Below are 15,370 nucleotides of genomic sequence, written 5' to 3' on the forward strand. Positions count from 1 at the left end.
GGTGGCTGACTTCAGAAAGGAGTACTGAGGAGGCTGGGGACATGGCTCAGGAGTTAGGGCAGCAGCACCCTCTTCCCCACCCCTTTCCCCAAGCTGGTGGCTGGGGCCTCAAAAGCACACTTGGGGAAGGATGCCACCACCCACAGGCCCTGGAGGATCACTGATATTGTGCAAGGCACTTCCCTGGTTTTGCATCCAGGTAACAAGGCTGGAGGTGGAGGGACTCTCAAAGAAGGGATTCTGAGATGTCACTTCCATCCTGTTGTCCTCCCACACCCTAGGCTGGAGTCATGCCCTCAGCCCCACTCTCCATTTCTCCCTGGAAGCTCAGGTGTCCACAGGCAGCTCCTGGTCATACAGCCCCTAGGGTCCTGGCTACCACTGGACAGACCCCCTGCTGGCTGGAATGTAGAGCTTAAGTCATGGAACCATCAGGACAGCTACTCACAATGGCAACACCCCTGTGCAGAGAATCACCCTAGGGTCCAGCATGCAAAAATGTCGCACGGCAATGCACACAGCACAGGAATGTACACGGAGAAGGCACTTGACAAAACATTTATTGAGCACCTACTATATGCCAGGCCCAGTGCAGGGCACTAAGAAAACAAAGTCAATGCAATCTGGTTCCTGCCCAGAAGGAGCTCACAGTCTAGAGGGCCACAAGTCATATAATAGAAGCAAAGGTGCATTGGCATCACAATTTTACAACAAACTTTTTGTATATGCTTTTTCAAGTGTAAACACTCAGTGACACAGCCATGTTGTCTTAAAAGCACATCGGTATAAATGTAAACACAGTTACACCATTGACGGACAGAAATCACCTGCAAGGAACACTTGTGCTTTCAAAGCCAGACTTAGCATTATTTGATTCCCCGTTAGGTAGTACACAAGTTTTACCTATCTGCAGAAACAGGTGGAGAGTTCCGTGGCCCTCCTGCCACCGCAATGGCTAGAGGCAAAGTAGTCTGAATCCTCAACTGCTTCTCCACACCTGTTTTTTAGCCTCCTCCAGACAAGGACCCTGGATATTCTTGAGCTCATTCTCCCAAGTTTATCAAATCAGGTGAAAAGACCACTTTTCCAGAACCCACCTGGCCCACAGGTGACACCAGTTCAGGCCAGCATACAGCCTGTACTGCTGATGCCCAGACCCTTCTGATGAAGATGAACTTTCTGGTCAGTGCTCTATGGGGACGATGCCCTCCAAGCCCTGATCCCCACCTCTCCCAAAGTGCACCTCACTTCTCAGTGCAGCGGGCATTCGGCCCTACTCACCACTTCTGCTGGGGGGTTCTGAACAGGACAGTGCAGCTTAGGGTTTGAGAGGGAGCTGCCTGTGAGTCCATCTCACCAGAGAGGGCAAGACCAAACAGATTCAGCCTGAGGTGAACTTGTTCAGGACTTACAGAATCTCAAGAGAACTGAAGTGGTCCAGGGAGTGGCTCAGGTTTAAAGAAGCAGAGGAGAGGATGGGAGGAAGCTGTGTGGCGGAGGGTGCAGACCTACTGGAGAAGGCAGGCTGCCAGGACTCACCCACCCACCCCGTGTCACCTCTTGACATCTCTTTACCTGCAGGCAGACTGGGATCATTTCCCTTCAGAAAGGTCATAACCCTCATCTCCTTGGGCGTGAGTGTCCCTGGCCCCTACAGTTGCCTTGCCTGGACAGAGGCCTACCAGGTATCATTAGATATAATCTGTTAAAATGGGCTTCTGACGCCATTTCCAGAGTAGGGATAAGATGCAGTGACCCCAGGTCAAGCCTGGTCAGCGGGCCCAGGCTAGAGCCCTGCCCTGGTGCTTGCTACTCCATCCTTGGGACAGGTGGCTTTCTGGCTCCCACCCATGACTATCTTCAAGCCCTCCTGCCCCCAGGCTTGTTCTGGGAGGCCCCTTCCCCAATGAAGGCCCACACGGAACTCTCTTAATTAAAAAAAAATAATTTATTGTCAACAAAGGTGATATATACAACAGGAAAAGAGGTGAAAGGGAGAGTGGGGGTGAATGGAGCCCCTCTGCAGGGATGGAGTGGGAAGAGGTAATGGAGGCCTCCTAGTGTAGAAGCCTAAACAAGTGGGGGAGGAGAGGTGTCCCCCGAGGTAGTGGGACTCAGTTCAAACCCCCTCATGACCACCTCTGTGTAAGGCACTGTGCCAGGGGAGAATGGTGGGGAGCCAAGAGAGGGTGGGAGGAGGTGCAGGGGACAGAGGTGTGGGTCACTAAAGGACTAGGGTAGGTGTTCTCCACTGGCCCAATGCCCTACCACACGACAGCCTCGGCCACCCTCTACCTCGGATCCAGCCTCAGACCCAGCCAGGGGCAGGCATCCTCCAGTACTCTGAAACGAGTGGATGGGCGCTGCCCCACCCCTCCCTCCTGCCCTGGCACCTGGTTTTAAAACTCTGGGTGGCTGAGCCAGGCAGCTCTGAGCTATAAGCCAAAGGGGGACACTGCCTCCTCCCTCCTGCCCTTTCTCCCTCCCTCTCCAGGAAAGCAACAACTTACACCCCACTTCCTGCCTCTGGCTGCCCCTCTACAGTAGTGCTGGACTCTGACAGAACTGTGGGCCAGTTTGGGGCATCACCTGTTCCCACTCCCTTGGTGCCCCGGGGGTGCTTGGACCAATCTTGCAAGAGGCTGACCGCTGAGGGCTCCTCCAGCCGCACTCGGATAACCTGGAGATCCAGTGTCCCGCGAAGCCCCGGAGGGGGATCTGGGCAGGGATGGGAGCAGAGAGCAGAGTCAGGGCCTTCCAGAGCCTGGAGTGATAGTGACAGCTCTGCAGCCAAACCCACCTGTCCCCATCCTTCCTCATCTTCATTCACAGCCCTGTGCCTGGCCCCAAGGGAGGCCTGAGAACAGTGGGAGGTTCCACTCTTGGATGACTCCAGCACTGCCAGCTTCAGAGCCCTCTTGGCCATCACTGGGATGCTGCTCTGAAGCCTTCCTCCCTCATGAACTTGGGGTCTTACTACCTAGGATGTCTCTTTCCCAATTCTCACCTCCAGCCGAATCCTTTCACATAACCCAAGGGCAACCCTAAGGTAAGAAGCTCTGCCTGCATGGGGCAGGGGTCTTTGGGGTGAAAAACACCCCAAACCAGCCAGACATTGTGTTGCCCACCACAGAGCTGGTAAGTGAATATGCAGAACAGAGAAGAGCACTGGGAAGACAGCCCTGGGTTAGCAACTTCACCAGTCATGATCTCCTGAGACCTACAAGGATCAGGTGTCAATCTTAGCAGTATGGAACCACTACTCAGAATAGCAAAGCTGGATCTCAAGACGGGAAGGTGGATTACTATGGTCACTGCATAGCCACAGAAATGTCCTGTGACCTGGGCCTGTGCAAAAAACAGAAAGTGGCAATTGCAAATGTTGTGTATTGAAAGGGATTCTTTGCAGTTTTTCCCCCTAATTTTTAGAGATACAGTTATTAAAATGTGATAGAGAGAACAGATATAATTTTGTTATATGGTTCACCAGAGTTTTTAAGATGACTTACCAGGGAGGGGGAAAGGGATAGGGTAGAAGGGTGGTTGGATATAATCAATGCACAATGTATGCATGTATGGAAAACACTGAATCCAATTATTTGTAGAATGGATGTGCTAATGATTACAATAAAAACAAAATGACTTATCAGCTATTACTTGGTTGTACAATTTAGCAATTTTTTGGGGGGTAATGGGATGGACCCAGGGTCTTCTGCATCTTAGGAAAGCACTCCACCATTGAGCTACACCCTCAGTCCCTTTTATTTTGAGACAGGGTCTTGTAAATTGCTGAGGCTGGCCTTGAATTGAGATTTTCCTGCCTCAGACTCCCAAGTAGGTGGAATTACAGGCATGCACCACCACAACTGGCTACAATTGTTTGTTCATACAAGGTAGTCTACATTCTGGGTAACTATTGGCTCCTTGAGGGAAGACTGAATCCCACTCATTTGAACAATAACTTCCTGAGCAACTACTACGATGCGCACACCGCTAGGGACACAGTGGTGTATGGAGCTGACCATGTGCCTTCTTGGAATTTAGTCTAGTGGTGAAAGCCAAAAAGGACAATCAAGTAAAAGCTGCAGAATATCATATGTGAGTAGATGCAAAGCTGCACACACACATCAGGGAGCTGAGATGCAGAGGTCATCAAGGGGCAGCTATGAAGTGAGTAGGGCTCTAATGTTTTGGGCAGAGGGAAGGGCAAGTGCAGAGGTGGGGGAGCCTGCCTGCTGCTGCAGGACCATTAAGGCCAGTGCTGCCTGTGCAAGGGAGGCAGTGTGGTGGGAGAGGTCAGGAGTCTGGAAGAAGAATGATCAACTCCATAAAGACTCTAGCTTAATCTGAAGTGTGATGGGAGCAGCCAATAGGGTTCTGCTCATATGAGTGGCCAGATCTAACCTGAGCTTTCGGCAGGGAGACGGGGTGCTGGCAAGAGCAGAGCACCTGGGCAAAGCTTGGAGCTATAGCCCAGTAGAAGGTTGCTGCCAGAACCAGGTTAGTGTAGGGGCAGGGGAGGCAGGGAGAGTTTTGGAGATCAGCTGGTGGACTGATGTGGGGTTGGAGAGGAACAGAAAAGGAGGATCCCAATGGTTTGGGAAGAACAAAGTGAAGGATGGGTCTACCAGTTTATTGGGAGAGTGGCTGGTTAGGGTAGGCTGGCAGAGGGTGATGAGACCTGGGGAGGAGACCGGAGGTTCAGTTTGGAAATGCCAAGTTTAGAAGTCTTTTGAGTCAACCAAGTAGTAATATCACTTGGGGAACGGGGAGACAGGCTGGAACCAAGGAGAGATGGAGGGTAAATGTAGGGTACAAAACTCACAAATGGCAGAACTGTGAGACGTACGGCTGGAGATTTAACACACCACACAGAACCAGCGCCTATTCTGGGCCAGGGGGTGCTCTGGCCACCAGGGTCAACTTGATCTGAAGGAGTTCCCGTTTTAGAAAGGGCAAGACAGATAATGTTGTTTCCAGGTTGCGGGGGGCAGGAGATAACAAGCAAGGGAAACAGAGGCAACAGCCAGTGGGGAGGCATTAAGGCAGGCAAGCAGCTCCAGAGAACCAAGGGAAGACAGTTACTGCCGGGAAGGTGGGAGACAGGGCCACTGTTACCCCCGGGTCAAGAGAGGGAGGACCAGGGATCTCACTAAATTCATTTTATGGAAGTCAAGGGCAACCCTGCCAAAAAGCATTTCAGCGTGGAATGTTGAGGATGCACATTTTACTCAAGCGGATTCCAGAAAGAGAAGAGAGGCAATATAGAAAAGGCCATTATCGTTGGAGACAAATGGGTCAGGGACTAGAGGGATGAGGGGGTCAAGGAAGAAATGACAGTTTTGTTACAGGCTGATGGGGAAGACTGAGAAGATATGGGATGACAAGCAAAGGACAGAACCCATGATCTCGCATATGCTAGGCAAGGACTCTACCACTGAGCTACCCCAAGCTATCCCTTCTTTGGGCAGGGGCCTTGGTATATTGCCCCAGTTGATCTTGAACCCCTCAGCTTAGCTGGGACTAGAGGTGTGAGCCTCCACATCTAGATGAGTCCTCTTGTGTAAAATGGAAATTGTATCACTTTTGGGGCTGGGGATGTGGCTCAAGCGGTAGCGCGCTCGCCTGGCATGCGTGCGGCCCGGGTTCGATCCTCAGCACCACATACCAACAAAGATGTTGTGTCCGCCAACTAAAAAATAAATATTAAAAATTCTCTCTCTCTCTCCTCTTTCACTCTCTCTTAAAAAAAAAAAAAAAAGGAAAAAAAAAAAAGAAATTGTATCACTTTCCATAAAGCTTTACTTTCATAAAATAGCAAACAGGAAAGTTTAATACATAGCAAGAGTTCAAATATACTAGGGACTTCTCAAGCCACCAGATCTCACTAAATTCATTTTATGGAAGTCAAGGGCAACCTTGCCAAAAAGCAGTTTGGGCGTGGAATGTTGAAGATACACATTTTACTCAAGCAGATTCCAGAAAGAGAAGAGAGACAGTATAGAAAAGGCCATTCATTTTCTTTGGGGACTAATGAATTGCACCAGTTCTTCCTGGTAGCAAGGAGGAAAGAGGTAGGTAAGGATAGGTAGGGAGAGGAGGTCAGGAGAATTAGGCCTGAGATGTGGAAATGATCCAGAGCTCCAGGGATATAGAAAAGCAAGCTAGGCTGGGCACAGTGGCACATGCCTATAATCCCAGTGACTCAAGAGGGTGAGGCAGGAGGATCTCAAGTTTGAGGCCAACCTCAGCAATAAGACCCTGTCTCAAAATGAAAAAAATAAAAATAAAAAGGGCTGGGGATGTAGCTTAGTGGTTAATAACCCCTGGGTTCAATCCCAGGTGCAAAAAAAAAAAAAAAAAGGCAAACTGTTTCCCTTCCTGTCCTGCCCCAATTCCTCTGCTTCCCACCCCATCACCCCTTTTCTCTCCAATTTGGGAGTATGTGCTTACATGCGTTCCACAGAGACCCACTCCTCCTGCAGAGGCTGGGACCCATTCCCCTTGTTTCTCACTAAGGCCAATCTCTGGACAGGGACTCTGGAAATGTCACCACCTGAATGACAAGTGAAGGTAGTCAATCGTCTGTCTTTTCTTTCTTTCTTATAGTACTGGGAATTGAACCCAGGGCCTCACGCATGCGAGGTAAGCACTCTACCAAAGGGCCAAACCCCCACTCCTTTTTATTTTGAAACAGAGTCTTACTAAATTTGCCCGGGCTGGCCTAAAGAGAAAAGCAAGCCTGCGTCTTGAGTAGCTGGGATTAAAGGCAGGCAGCCCTGTGCCCAGCTCAACTTTCCAATCAATTGTCACTGAGGGCTTTCTTTGTGCCAGGCACTACTCTAGGTGCTGAGGACTCAGCAGTGAACAAAAACAAAGACCTCACAAAGCTCACACTCATGGATACACATGTGCCCTCTCACTGTGCTTCCTCCATGGTCCAGCCTGGAAATACTGTTTGGCCAAGGTTTCCTAACCAGACCTCAGGGTCCTGCTCAAATCAAACACCAGCAAGAAAGAGGTTTCTCCCCCATGACTTTTGAGTGGGTCCTCCTGGCTCACTTTCTCTGCTGGCTTCGACAACACCCCACCCTCTTCTAGCAAGGTCCTTGGAAAGTTCTAGAAACCTCCCAGACTATCTAATTTCATCTATTAGCTCAACTAATGTGACCACAGTGAATTTTTCCAATTCCCAGAGCCGTGAGTTTTAAACTGTTAAAAAAAAAAACAAAACAAAAAAAAACAGTAGCAGGCTCTTTACTCAAATAGCTCTGGTTTCTTTTGTGTGCTAGGAAATGCTCTACCCTAGAGCCACATCCCCAGCCTTGGGTATTCTGAAATGGCCCAAAACCTCAAGCCAGACCTGTGCTCTACTTGGAAGCACCATGGGTGCCCACCATTCCTGAAAATCCCCCTGCCTCCAGCAGTGTCCCAAGACAGACTGGGGTCAAATCACTCATGTGATTTCTTAAGATTGATTCTTTGGGGCTGGGCTCCAGGGACACTTGTTGCTACTCACTGTCTCCTGTGGCCATCTCCAACCTCCATAATTCTACAACTGCTAAAACATCTGCCACACTGCCATCTCTTGATCTGATTGGGTTGTAGAGTCCTATCCTTCTCTCTTTGCCCACTCACACCAAAAGATCCTAAAATCTCAGGGATTCTTTTCTCTTCTAGTGACCCCAGACCAGCAGAGTTTCTGCACAAAGTAGTGACCCCAGACCAGTAGAGTTTCTGCACAAAGCACCCTAGGACTAGAAACAAAGACTCCCTCTGAGTATGAAACCAGAAGACTTTGGGTGTCACGGTGCACACCTAATAATCCCAGGTACTTGAAAGGTTGAGGCAGAAGGATCACAAGTTTGAGGCCAGCCTCAGCAACTTAGTGAGACCCTGTCCCCAAAGAAAATAAAACAGGCCAGGGATATAGAATCCCCTGGGCTCAATACTTAGTACTCAGGGAAAAAAATAAAAACAGAAAAAGAAAAGACCTACTAAACCCTAGAGAGGCCATCCATTTAAAGAAAGATCCCCAGGAGGGGAAGGAGACAGAAATGAAGCCCAGGCCAATCTCAGTGGCGCATGCCTATAATCCCAATGGTTTAGGAGGCTGAGACAGGAGGATCATGAGTTCAAAGCCAGCCTCAGCAACTAAGAGGCACTAAGAAAGTAAGTGAGACCCTGTCTCTAAAGTGGCTCAGTAGTCGAGTACCCCCGAGTTCAATTCCTGGTACCAAAAAAAAAGAAGGGCTGGGGATGTGGCTCAAGCGCGCTCGCCTGGCATGTGTGCCGCCCCGGTTCGATCCTCAGCACCACCTACAATCAAAGATGTTGTGTCCGTCGAGAACTAAAACATAAATATTAAAAAATTCTTTCTCTCAAAAAAGAAAAAAAAAATGTTCAAGTCTAAGCAGGATGCTTTGGTCTAGAGGCAGCGCTGGAGTTGGCTCAAGCTGAGATAACTAAAGTGTGATCTATGTAAAGGGGTGAAGCCCACCTTAAGAAAAAAATAAACATAACAAATAAATAAAAGCAAGCATGCACACACCCACACAGAGCTTTGTTAAAAGACTGTTAACAGTGGGACCTACTAGTGTGCATAGGGGATCTGCAGAAGTAGATAAGCTCACCTTTTTGAGAACACCACACCAGGGAGCCTCTACCCACCTGACTAACCATCTTTCCCGGGCTCTTACTCCAAATCCACATTTCCAGCGAGCTGGGAAAAGGACACAGCACTTCCCAAGTGACCCCTTTACTACTTCAGGAAGCACTTCCTGGGCCTGGGATGCTGTGAGCTGAGAGGGGAACCAGGTTAGGCCTCTGCTCCCATAGAATGCATTCCAGTCTCAATTCTGCCATTGCTTGGTAGCAGAATTACGGCTACCAAAGATGGCCATGTCCAAATCTCCAGAAGCTGGGAATGTTTTATTCCATAACAAAGGGGAATTAAGGATGCTAATCTGCCAACTAAAAACTAGATAGGGGGGATGGGATTGTGGCTCAGTGGTAAAGCACTCGCCTAGCACATGTGAGGCTCAGGGTTTGATCCTCGGCACCACATAAAAATAACATAAAGTTCATTTTGTATACCTACATCTAAAATAAACTAGATAGGCCTGGGAATGTGGCTCAGTGGTAGAGTACCTGCCTAGAATGTGTCAGGCTCTGGGTTCTGTCTCCAGCACCAAAAAAACCCTGATTACTCTGGGCTACCTCAGGGTAAGGCCTATATAACCCCCCACACAAATATTTATGTTTTAGTTGTAGTTGGACACAATACTTATTTATTTTTATGTGGTGCGAGGATCCAACCCAGGGCCTCGCCCATGCTAGTCGAGTGCTCTACCGCTGAGCCACAATCCCAGCCACAGGCCTATATCATCTTAAGCATCCTTAAACAGGGAAGAGAGAGGAAGATGACTCTGAACCCAAGACCTCTGCTGGGAGCCTCTATGAACCACTACTGGCTTTGAGGCCACAAGCCAAGTAATGTGAGCATCTTTTTGAAGTCATGTAAGGTGAGGAAACTAATTTCCCTAGAGCTTCCAGAAAGGAACAGAGCCCTACCAACTCCTTGAATATAGCTCAGGGAGACCCATATTGGACTCTGACCTCTAGAACAATATGTTTTAAAATCCACCAAGTTTGTGGCAATTTGTTCAAGCAGCAAATAGGAAATTCATGTAACGACTGAGAAGGAACCATTTTTTTGAGACTCGGTTTCTCCATCTGAAAAAAGTGATGGGCACCAGCCCTTTAACTATAACATATTTTTGTAAGTATCAAATGAACTACATAAAGTTTTTTTTTTTCCTTTTGGTATTGACAATGAACCAAGGGGTGATCTACCACTGAGCTATATTCCTCAGTCTTTTTAATTTTAAGACAATGTCCTGCTACGCTGCCCAGGCTGGCCTCAAACTTTTGATCAGTCCACCTCAGCCTCCCAAGAAGCTGGGATTATTGGTGTGCATCACTGGCTAGAAGTTCCTTAAAATCAGTTTCATGTGGAGATGGGTGTGAGGCTTTTGAGGAACACTGGCACAGCCCAACCTAATGACCAATTCCAGGAATTTCCTAAGGAGCACTCAGAAGTGTTCAGCTTTCCAGCCAGCCTCCCTGGTCACTCAAATCCCATTGTCCTTGTCCTGTCTCCCAGGGAACTGAGCACCAACCTCTTCTGTGGTCTCCAGGGCAGCACAGCCTCAGAGACCAGAAACCCAACTTTCCCCATCCTCCCTCTGAGGAGGGCTCACCTGGAGTGGGGCTTTCTGGCTGGGGAAGGCCTTCTGCTGCTTTGCCCTCCTTATGTGAGTCCTTACTGTCGGTGGCCCTGAGCTGGGTATGGGAGAAGAGCTGGAGGACGAAGCCAGGTGGAAAGCTGCCATCGGTGAAGTGTCGGACTTCAGCTGGTGCTGCAAAGGTCTCTGTGGGTGAGTCGGGGGATGGCGGGTCTGGAGGGCAAACAGGAAGGAATTTTGAGCAAAGGAGGCCAAATCACAAGGTCCGAGCCCCACGTTGTGCTCACCAACCTAGATTTTAGTTGCAGGACTGCATGAGGGCCTGCGCCCACCACTCCCTGGCCTCCCCTCACCTGGGTCAGGGTCCAAGTTTTTGGTCATAGGTCTGCCTCTCTTCTTTCTGACAGGCTCTTCCCCAGGGGACTCCTTCCATCTCTGACCACGAAGTTTCTTATTTCCAGGCTCGGGGGCAGGGGCAACTGTAAAAAAAAGATCCTAGATCTTTTTAAGAGGCCACCATACCTGCACGCTGCCATCCCTGGGCTCCTGAGGACACCTGCTCAGCAGCAGCCCAGAACGCAGGCCTGTGCTTCACCCGGGCCCCCACTCCACCTTACCAGTTCCCCTGCTGACTGACCAGGCAGCTCAAGGGGACGGAGTCCCCTGGGCCGGATCCTTTTTGGGAGGGACGCGTTGTCCTCAGAGTCCAGGAGGACCACGATCTCTGCTGGCATCCTAGCAGAGTCTGCATTGCCATTAGGGTCTGGTTCAGCATCCCGGCCTGATTCTGAAGAGGCAAAAGCCCAGTGAACTCCCATGGCTCCCGAGGGCGATCCCGCAGGCCCTCCCTCGGCCCCCACTGCTTCCCCCACTACCTGAGCTGGGGGGGGAGGGCTGCTCAGCATGAACATCTTGCAAAAGAGCCACTCCTTCACTCCAGGCCTCCAGAATATTGCTTTTCTCAGAGGGGCTCAGGTCTAGGGTATGGGGATGCTGTTCCAGGATGTGCATTCGAGCAGTGTCGGCTGAGGGGAAGCGGATTTCGGCTCCACACACCATGCACAGGGCCCGCCCGCTGCCTCCTGGGCTATTCCCCACCAGGAACTCCTGTTCCCAAGACACTTGTTGCTTAGGCTCCTCACAGCCATCACCAACTATCTCCAGCAGGTTGGGCTGAGGTGGTGGGGTCTTTTCCTGTTGGGTCACTGTGGAGTGAGAGGGAGAGTGCTATCAGTAAAGGCACCCATGAGCCATCATGCTCATAACAAACCTACGTAGGGCAGAGAGGGGAGTATTTCTATCATGTTCTCCATTGCACTGGACACCACAGGCACAAACCACGTTGCACATAGGTTGTGCTCAGTGTCACACTACTTTCACCTAAGTACACCTTCTTTCATCTAGTCCCAGGCCTTAGGACTACACATTTCCCAAGAGGCTATGTTCTTAAAGCTCTCTAGCCTGTGCAACCCTGCTCAGCTGGTGATGGGTATCTTGACTCCAGGCCACAGTATCCTTGACGGTAAAGATGCTATATTTCATCACATTCTATATTTACCACCTTGTCTCCACAAGATTGATAGTAAGTAAGTACACACCTGCCTGTTCCAGCCCCTTCAAAAGGCCACCTAGTCCTTCAGAGTGTGCCTAGAGCACCGGCAGCAATGGTCTCGCTCCCATTGAGCTGGGTACCACGTACACACGTGGCCAATAACCTTTTCAGCTCAACACAGGCAGCCTCAGTCCCAAGTCAATCTGGCAGCTCAACACCTCTGTGAAGTGTCTGTGATCCTCTGTGGCTACACCTCTCTCCCACCATTCAGAAGATGGGACATACTACAAACATGGGAGGGTTAGCACCTGAGGGCTGTGTGGAAGAGGTGAAAGGGTAGCATTTGGAAGGGATATGAGCCTTGGCTCTGAAGTAGACAACTCGGGCCCCAGGTGGATTGCAATGCTCTCCTGTGTGACTCTGGACAGAATCTTGACTTCTTAGTTGCAATAGGCTTTCTTCCCCACACTTCCCTGAACCAGCTCCAAGAAGGTCGCCAATGCTAAACCCAGAAGGCAGTTCTTCAGCTTTTTCTGCTGATCAATTTCTCCATGTTGATTTTCATCACTGATAGCCAGGGACCACCTTCCCTTACTTCCCCTGTTGCTCTTAGTCACCTGTGCTGATTCTTGTCTCCTTCATCATGTCTTCTCAGATATTTTTACAGCTATCTTGCTTCTTCCAAGTCACTGCTAAAGGCATCCAGGCAAGGTCTGTGCTGGAGCCCAGGAAGCTACCATCTCCCCTACCTAAGCACCTCATTTCGTTTTACTGCACTGTTTCCTCCCAATATAGCATTGTGTTTCACTTGTGCACTGTGTCCCCTCCACACTTTCAGCTTCAATGAGGGCACTCCCCCATACCCTGCATGCAGTGCTACCAACTGGACCAGGGCTTTGTGTATAGGAGACAAGAGCTCTTCCACTGAGCTGCACCCCTGGCCCAACAGGACAGATTTCTGATGGTTTGTACTTAAGTCCAGAATCAAGAACAGAATATGGCAAGTAGCGGCATTCAGGATTATCTGATGTTGGACTGATTCGATCTCTAACCTGTAATCACTGGAGTATTCCAGGATTTAGTCCTTGAACCCCTTTTCTTCTGTTGGTTTCTTTCCTCTGGTTTCTTTCTCACCTATTTCCTGACCTCCAGCAGGACTCTGCCATGAAGTCTAGACTCATATATCCAAACTATTTATCAGATCTCTCCACTTGGACTTGTAACATCTGGAACTTACCATACCATATTCTAATCTTAACTTCCAATATTATATAAATCTACACTCAGTCTCCTCCATCTAAGCAAAAGATTTTCTTTCCACTTGCCTTAAAAACTTTAAATTCACTTTTTTCCCCTCTCATACCCAAATTGTTTGAGAAGCTAGTGGCTCAGGACCTTTGCACTTGCTCTTCTGTCTGCAATGCTCTTCCTCCAGCCATCTGTAAGGCTGGTTTCCTTAACTTTGTTCAGTTCTGTGCTCAAAATTCACCTCATTAGAGAAGCCTTTTCTAATTAGTCTAGGCACCAAATAAAACTCCTACTCATCCTTTCTCCTTATATTACTTTAGTATAACCATTTACTGCCACCTTACATACCATATTTATTTACCTGTCAGCTGCTGGGATATGTATGTTCCACAAGGACAGGGTTTCATCTGCCTTGTTGGCCCCTGTTACCACCTCAGACTAAAACAGTGCCTACCATATAGTAAGTGCCCCCAAAATATTGGGTGAAAAAACGACCTCTAGACTTCTATTTCCTCCCTAACAGTGGGGACAGGCAACCTATGAAGGGAAGTTGAAGGGATTAACTAAGAAAGCCTTTGGCAATAAGAGCAAGCACTCCATAAATATCAGTGCAAGCAGGAAAATAACGTGTGTGTTGGACTGAATGCTTTGAGAAGGATGTGGCCTTTATTTCCCTAATTTTATAACAGTCCTGATTGGAGGATAAGAGGCAGTGAGTACAGAGAGAGTATATCATTATTTTTAAGTGACAATGAATGGCTTTGCTCTCAAACTCTTTTGGGTACTGTTCTCCTCACCCAAGGAGATATTGGAAAATGAAGAAATATTCTCATTTTCAAGAAGATTAAGTCTTCCACAAAGATGGCTCTTTGTTTTCTTAGGATTTGCAAGCTCCTGAGGACTAAGGAAATTGGTGAAGGGGGAGGGGAGAGAGAATGTTCCCAGATTGTTCCTGGGAATCCCCTCCCATGCCTAATCTCCTTTTAGATGGCTTCTTTCAGGAAGCCACCTGGCAAGAACTGCTTTTCCCAAACTAGGTGCTGTGCGCAGTTCCATTCATCGCCCAAGTTCGCTCAAGAATCTGACACCTGTGGCTTACGCAAGTGGGAGGCCTGGAGATGGGGTTGGGGGAGGAAAAGATTTATATTTTGAAATGTTCTTAAAATTATTTTGGAGGTTGGATAGGTCTCTTGCCTCCACCCTCCAAATCCCTCGGGACACCTAGCTACTGTCCCCAGCCTGGGGCCTAGAGGCCGGGCCGCCCCTCGGCCTAGGACACAGCCTGGTCGGGCAGAGAGACTGCAAGCTGTGGACACCCAGCGCCTCGGGGGATCAGGCCTCCCGCGCTGGGCCCGGGCGAGGGGGCGCTCGGGCACCGGAAGATCCGGAGCGCGCGGGGCGTGGATCGAAGTCTCCAGACCCTGGGCGGGGGTAGGGGAGGAGGGGGAATTAGGAGAGGCCTTAGATTCCAAGCGCTGGTGGGGGAGGAGCGAGAGCGCGCCCCGGGCCCGGGCCCGAGCGGGAGGGGCGCCCGGCCCGCAGACCCGAGCGGGTGCAGGGGTGGCCACGCTCGGACCCCGGCATGTGAGGGGCGGTCTAAGCCCCCCCCCCCCGGCTCGGACGCTGAGGCGGAAGAGGGGTCCCCTCCCATCCTCACCTCTGAGCATCGGCTCCGGCCGCGGGATTACCGCCACCACCACGGCCTCGTCGTCGTCCTCCCCTTCCTCACACTTGAGCGTCACCTCGAAGCAGTCCAGCGCGGCTCCCTCGGCCTTCAGAGCCATGGTGCGGCCGGGGGCGACTGCGGTGACCCGACGCCGGAGGACGGGCGCGCAGGCCTCGGCGCGCCACCGGCGGCCGCCTCCGCCCGGGCCCGCGCCGGGCCCGCGGCCCCCTCCCCGTGCACACGCCGGAGCAGCCCCCTCCGCGCCGCCCGGGGTTCGCCCGCCCCGCCCGCGACACACCTCAGCGAGTGGGGACCCCGGGCGGGCAGGTCTCAATCCGGGGCTCCGGACCCCGCCGCTCCCTTTTATGGAGGCTCATTGTCGGCGGCGCCCGCCGGCCCGCCCCCAGGCCCCGCGCAGCCAATCGCGCGCAGCCCCGCCCAGACCCCGCCCCAGGCACGCGGCCCCGTTAGGGTCCGGGGACGCCCGGTCGGCGGGAAGGGTTGTGCGGGCTGGCGGTGCCTGTGTAGACTCCCCGGGCTGGGGTCGCCAGGAGCAACCCGCCGAGTCCGGGGGTCGCTGTCCGCTGCGAGCTCTGTTTGATGGCAGTGAAGAACACTACCAGGTTCCCCAGGTTTCAGTCGGGGCCACTTTTACCT

At 50.8% G+C, this 15,370-nt stretch overlaps 1 protein-coding gene across 3 annotated transcripts; it reads right to left on the reverse strand.

Moving 5' to 3' along the window:
* Positions 1-1,929: 1,929 nt before the first annotated feature.
* Spindoc (spindlin interactor and repressor of chromatin binding) lies at positions 1,930-15,112 on the reverse strand. 3 transcript variants are annotated; one of them, XM_078045773.1, is made up of 7 exons: positions 14,705-15,112; positions 11,123-11,452; positions 10,885-11,034; positions 10,601-10,726; positions 10,263-10,460; positions 6,454-6,556; positions 1,930-2,718 (listed from the first exon to the last, which is right to left on the reverse strand). In XM_078045773.1, exons 1-7 carry the CDS (start codon positions 14,829-14,831, stop codon positions 2,586-2,588), a joined length of 1,167 nt encoding a protein of 388 aa, XP_077901899.1. In that variant the 5' UTR covers positions 14,832-15,112; the 3' UTR covers positions 1,930-2,585. The 3 variants fall into 3 exon arrangements, with proteins under 3 accessions (XP_077901899.1, XP_077901900.1, XP_077901901.1); XM_078045774.1 differs by lacking the exon at positions 6,454-6,556 and having other exon boundaries at positions 14,705-15,111; XM_078045775.1 differs by lacking the exons at positions 1,930-2,718; positions 6,454-6,556 and adding an exon at positions 2,733-2,764.
* Positions 15,113-15,370: the final 258 nt, after the last annotated feature.

This window comes from Ictidomys tridecemlineatus, chromosome 4 (assembly GCF_052094955.1).
Source record: "Ictidomys tridecemlineatus isolate mIctTri1 chromosome 4, mIctTri1.hap1, whole genome shotgun sequence".
NCBI classification, from domain to species: Eukaryota; Metazoa; Chordata; class Mammalia; order Rodentia; family Sciuridae; genus Ictidomys; species Ictidomys tridecemlineatus.

Excerpts from the sequence above, each read along its gene's own strand:
- Spindoc (XM_078045773.1), bottom strand. The coding sequence starts at position 14,831 with ATGGCTCTGAAGGCCGAGGGAGCCGCGCTGGACTGCTTCGAGGTGACG. Across the intron at positions 11,453-14,704 it reads GCCGGAGCCGATGCTCAGAG|TGACCCAACAGGAAAAGACC; the intron begins GTGAGGATGGGA and ends CTCACTCCACAG. Across the intron at positions 6,557-10,262 it reads GCCAGAAAGCCCCACTCCAG|GTGGTGACATTTCCAGAGTC; the intron begins GTGAGCCCTCCT and ends CTTGTCATTCAG.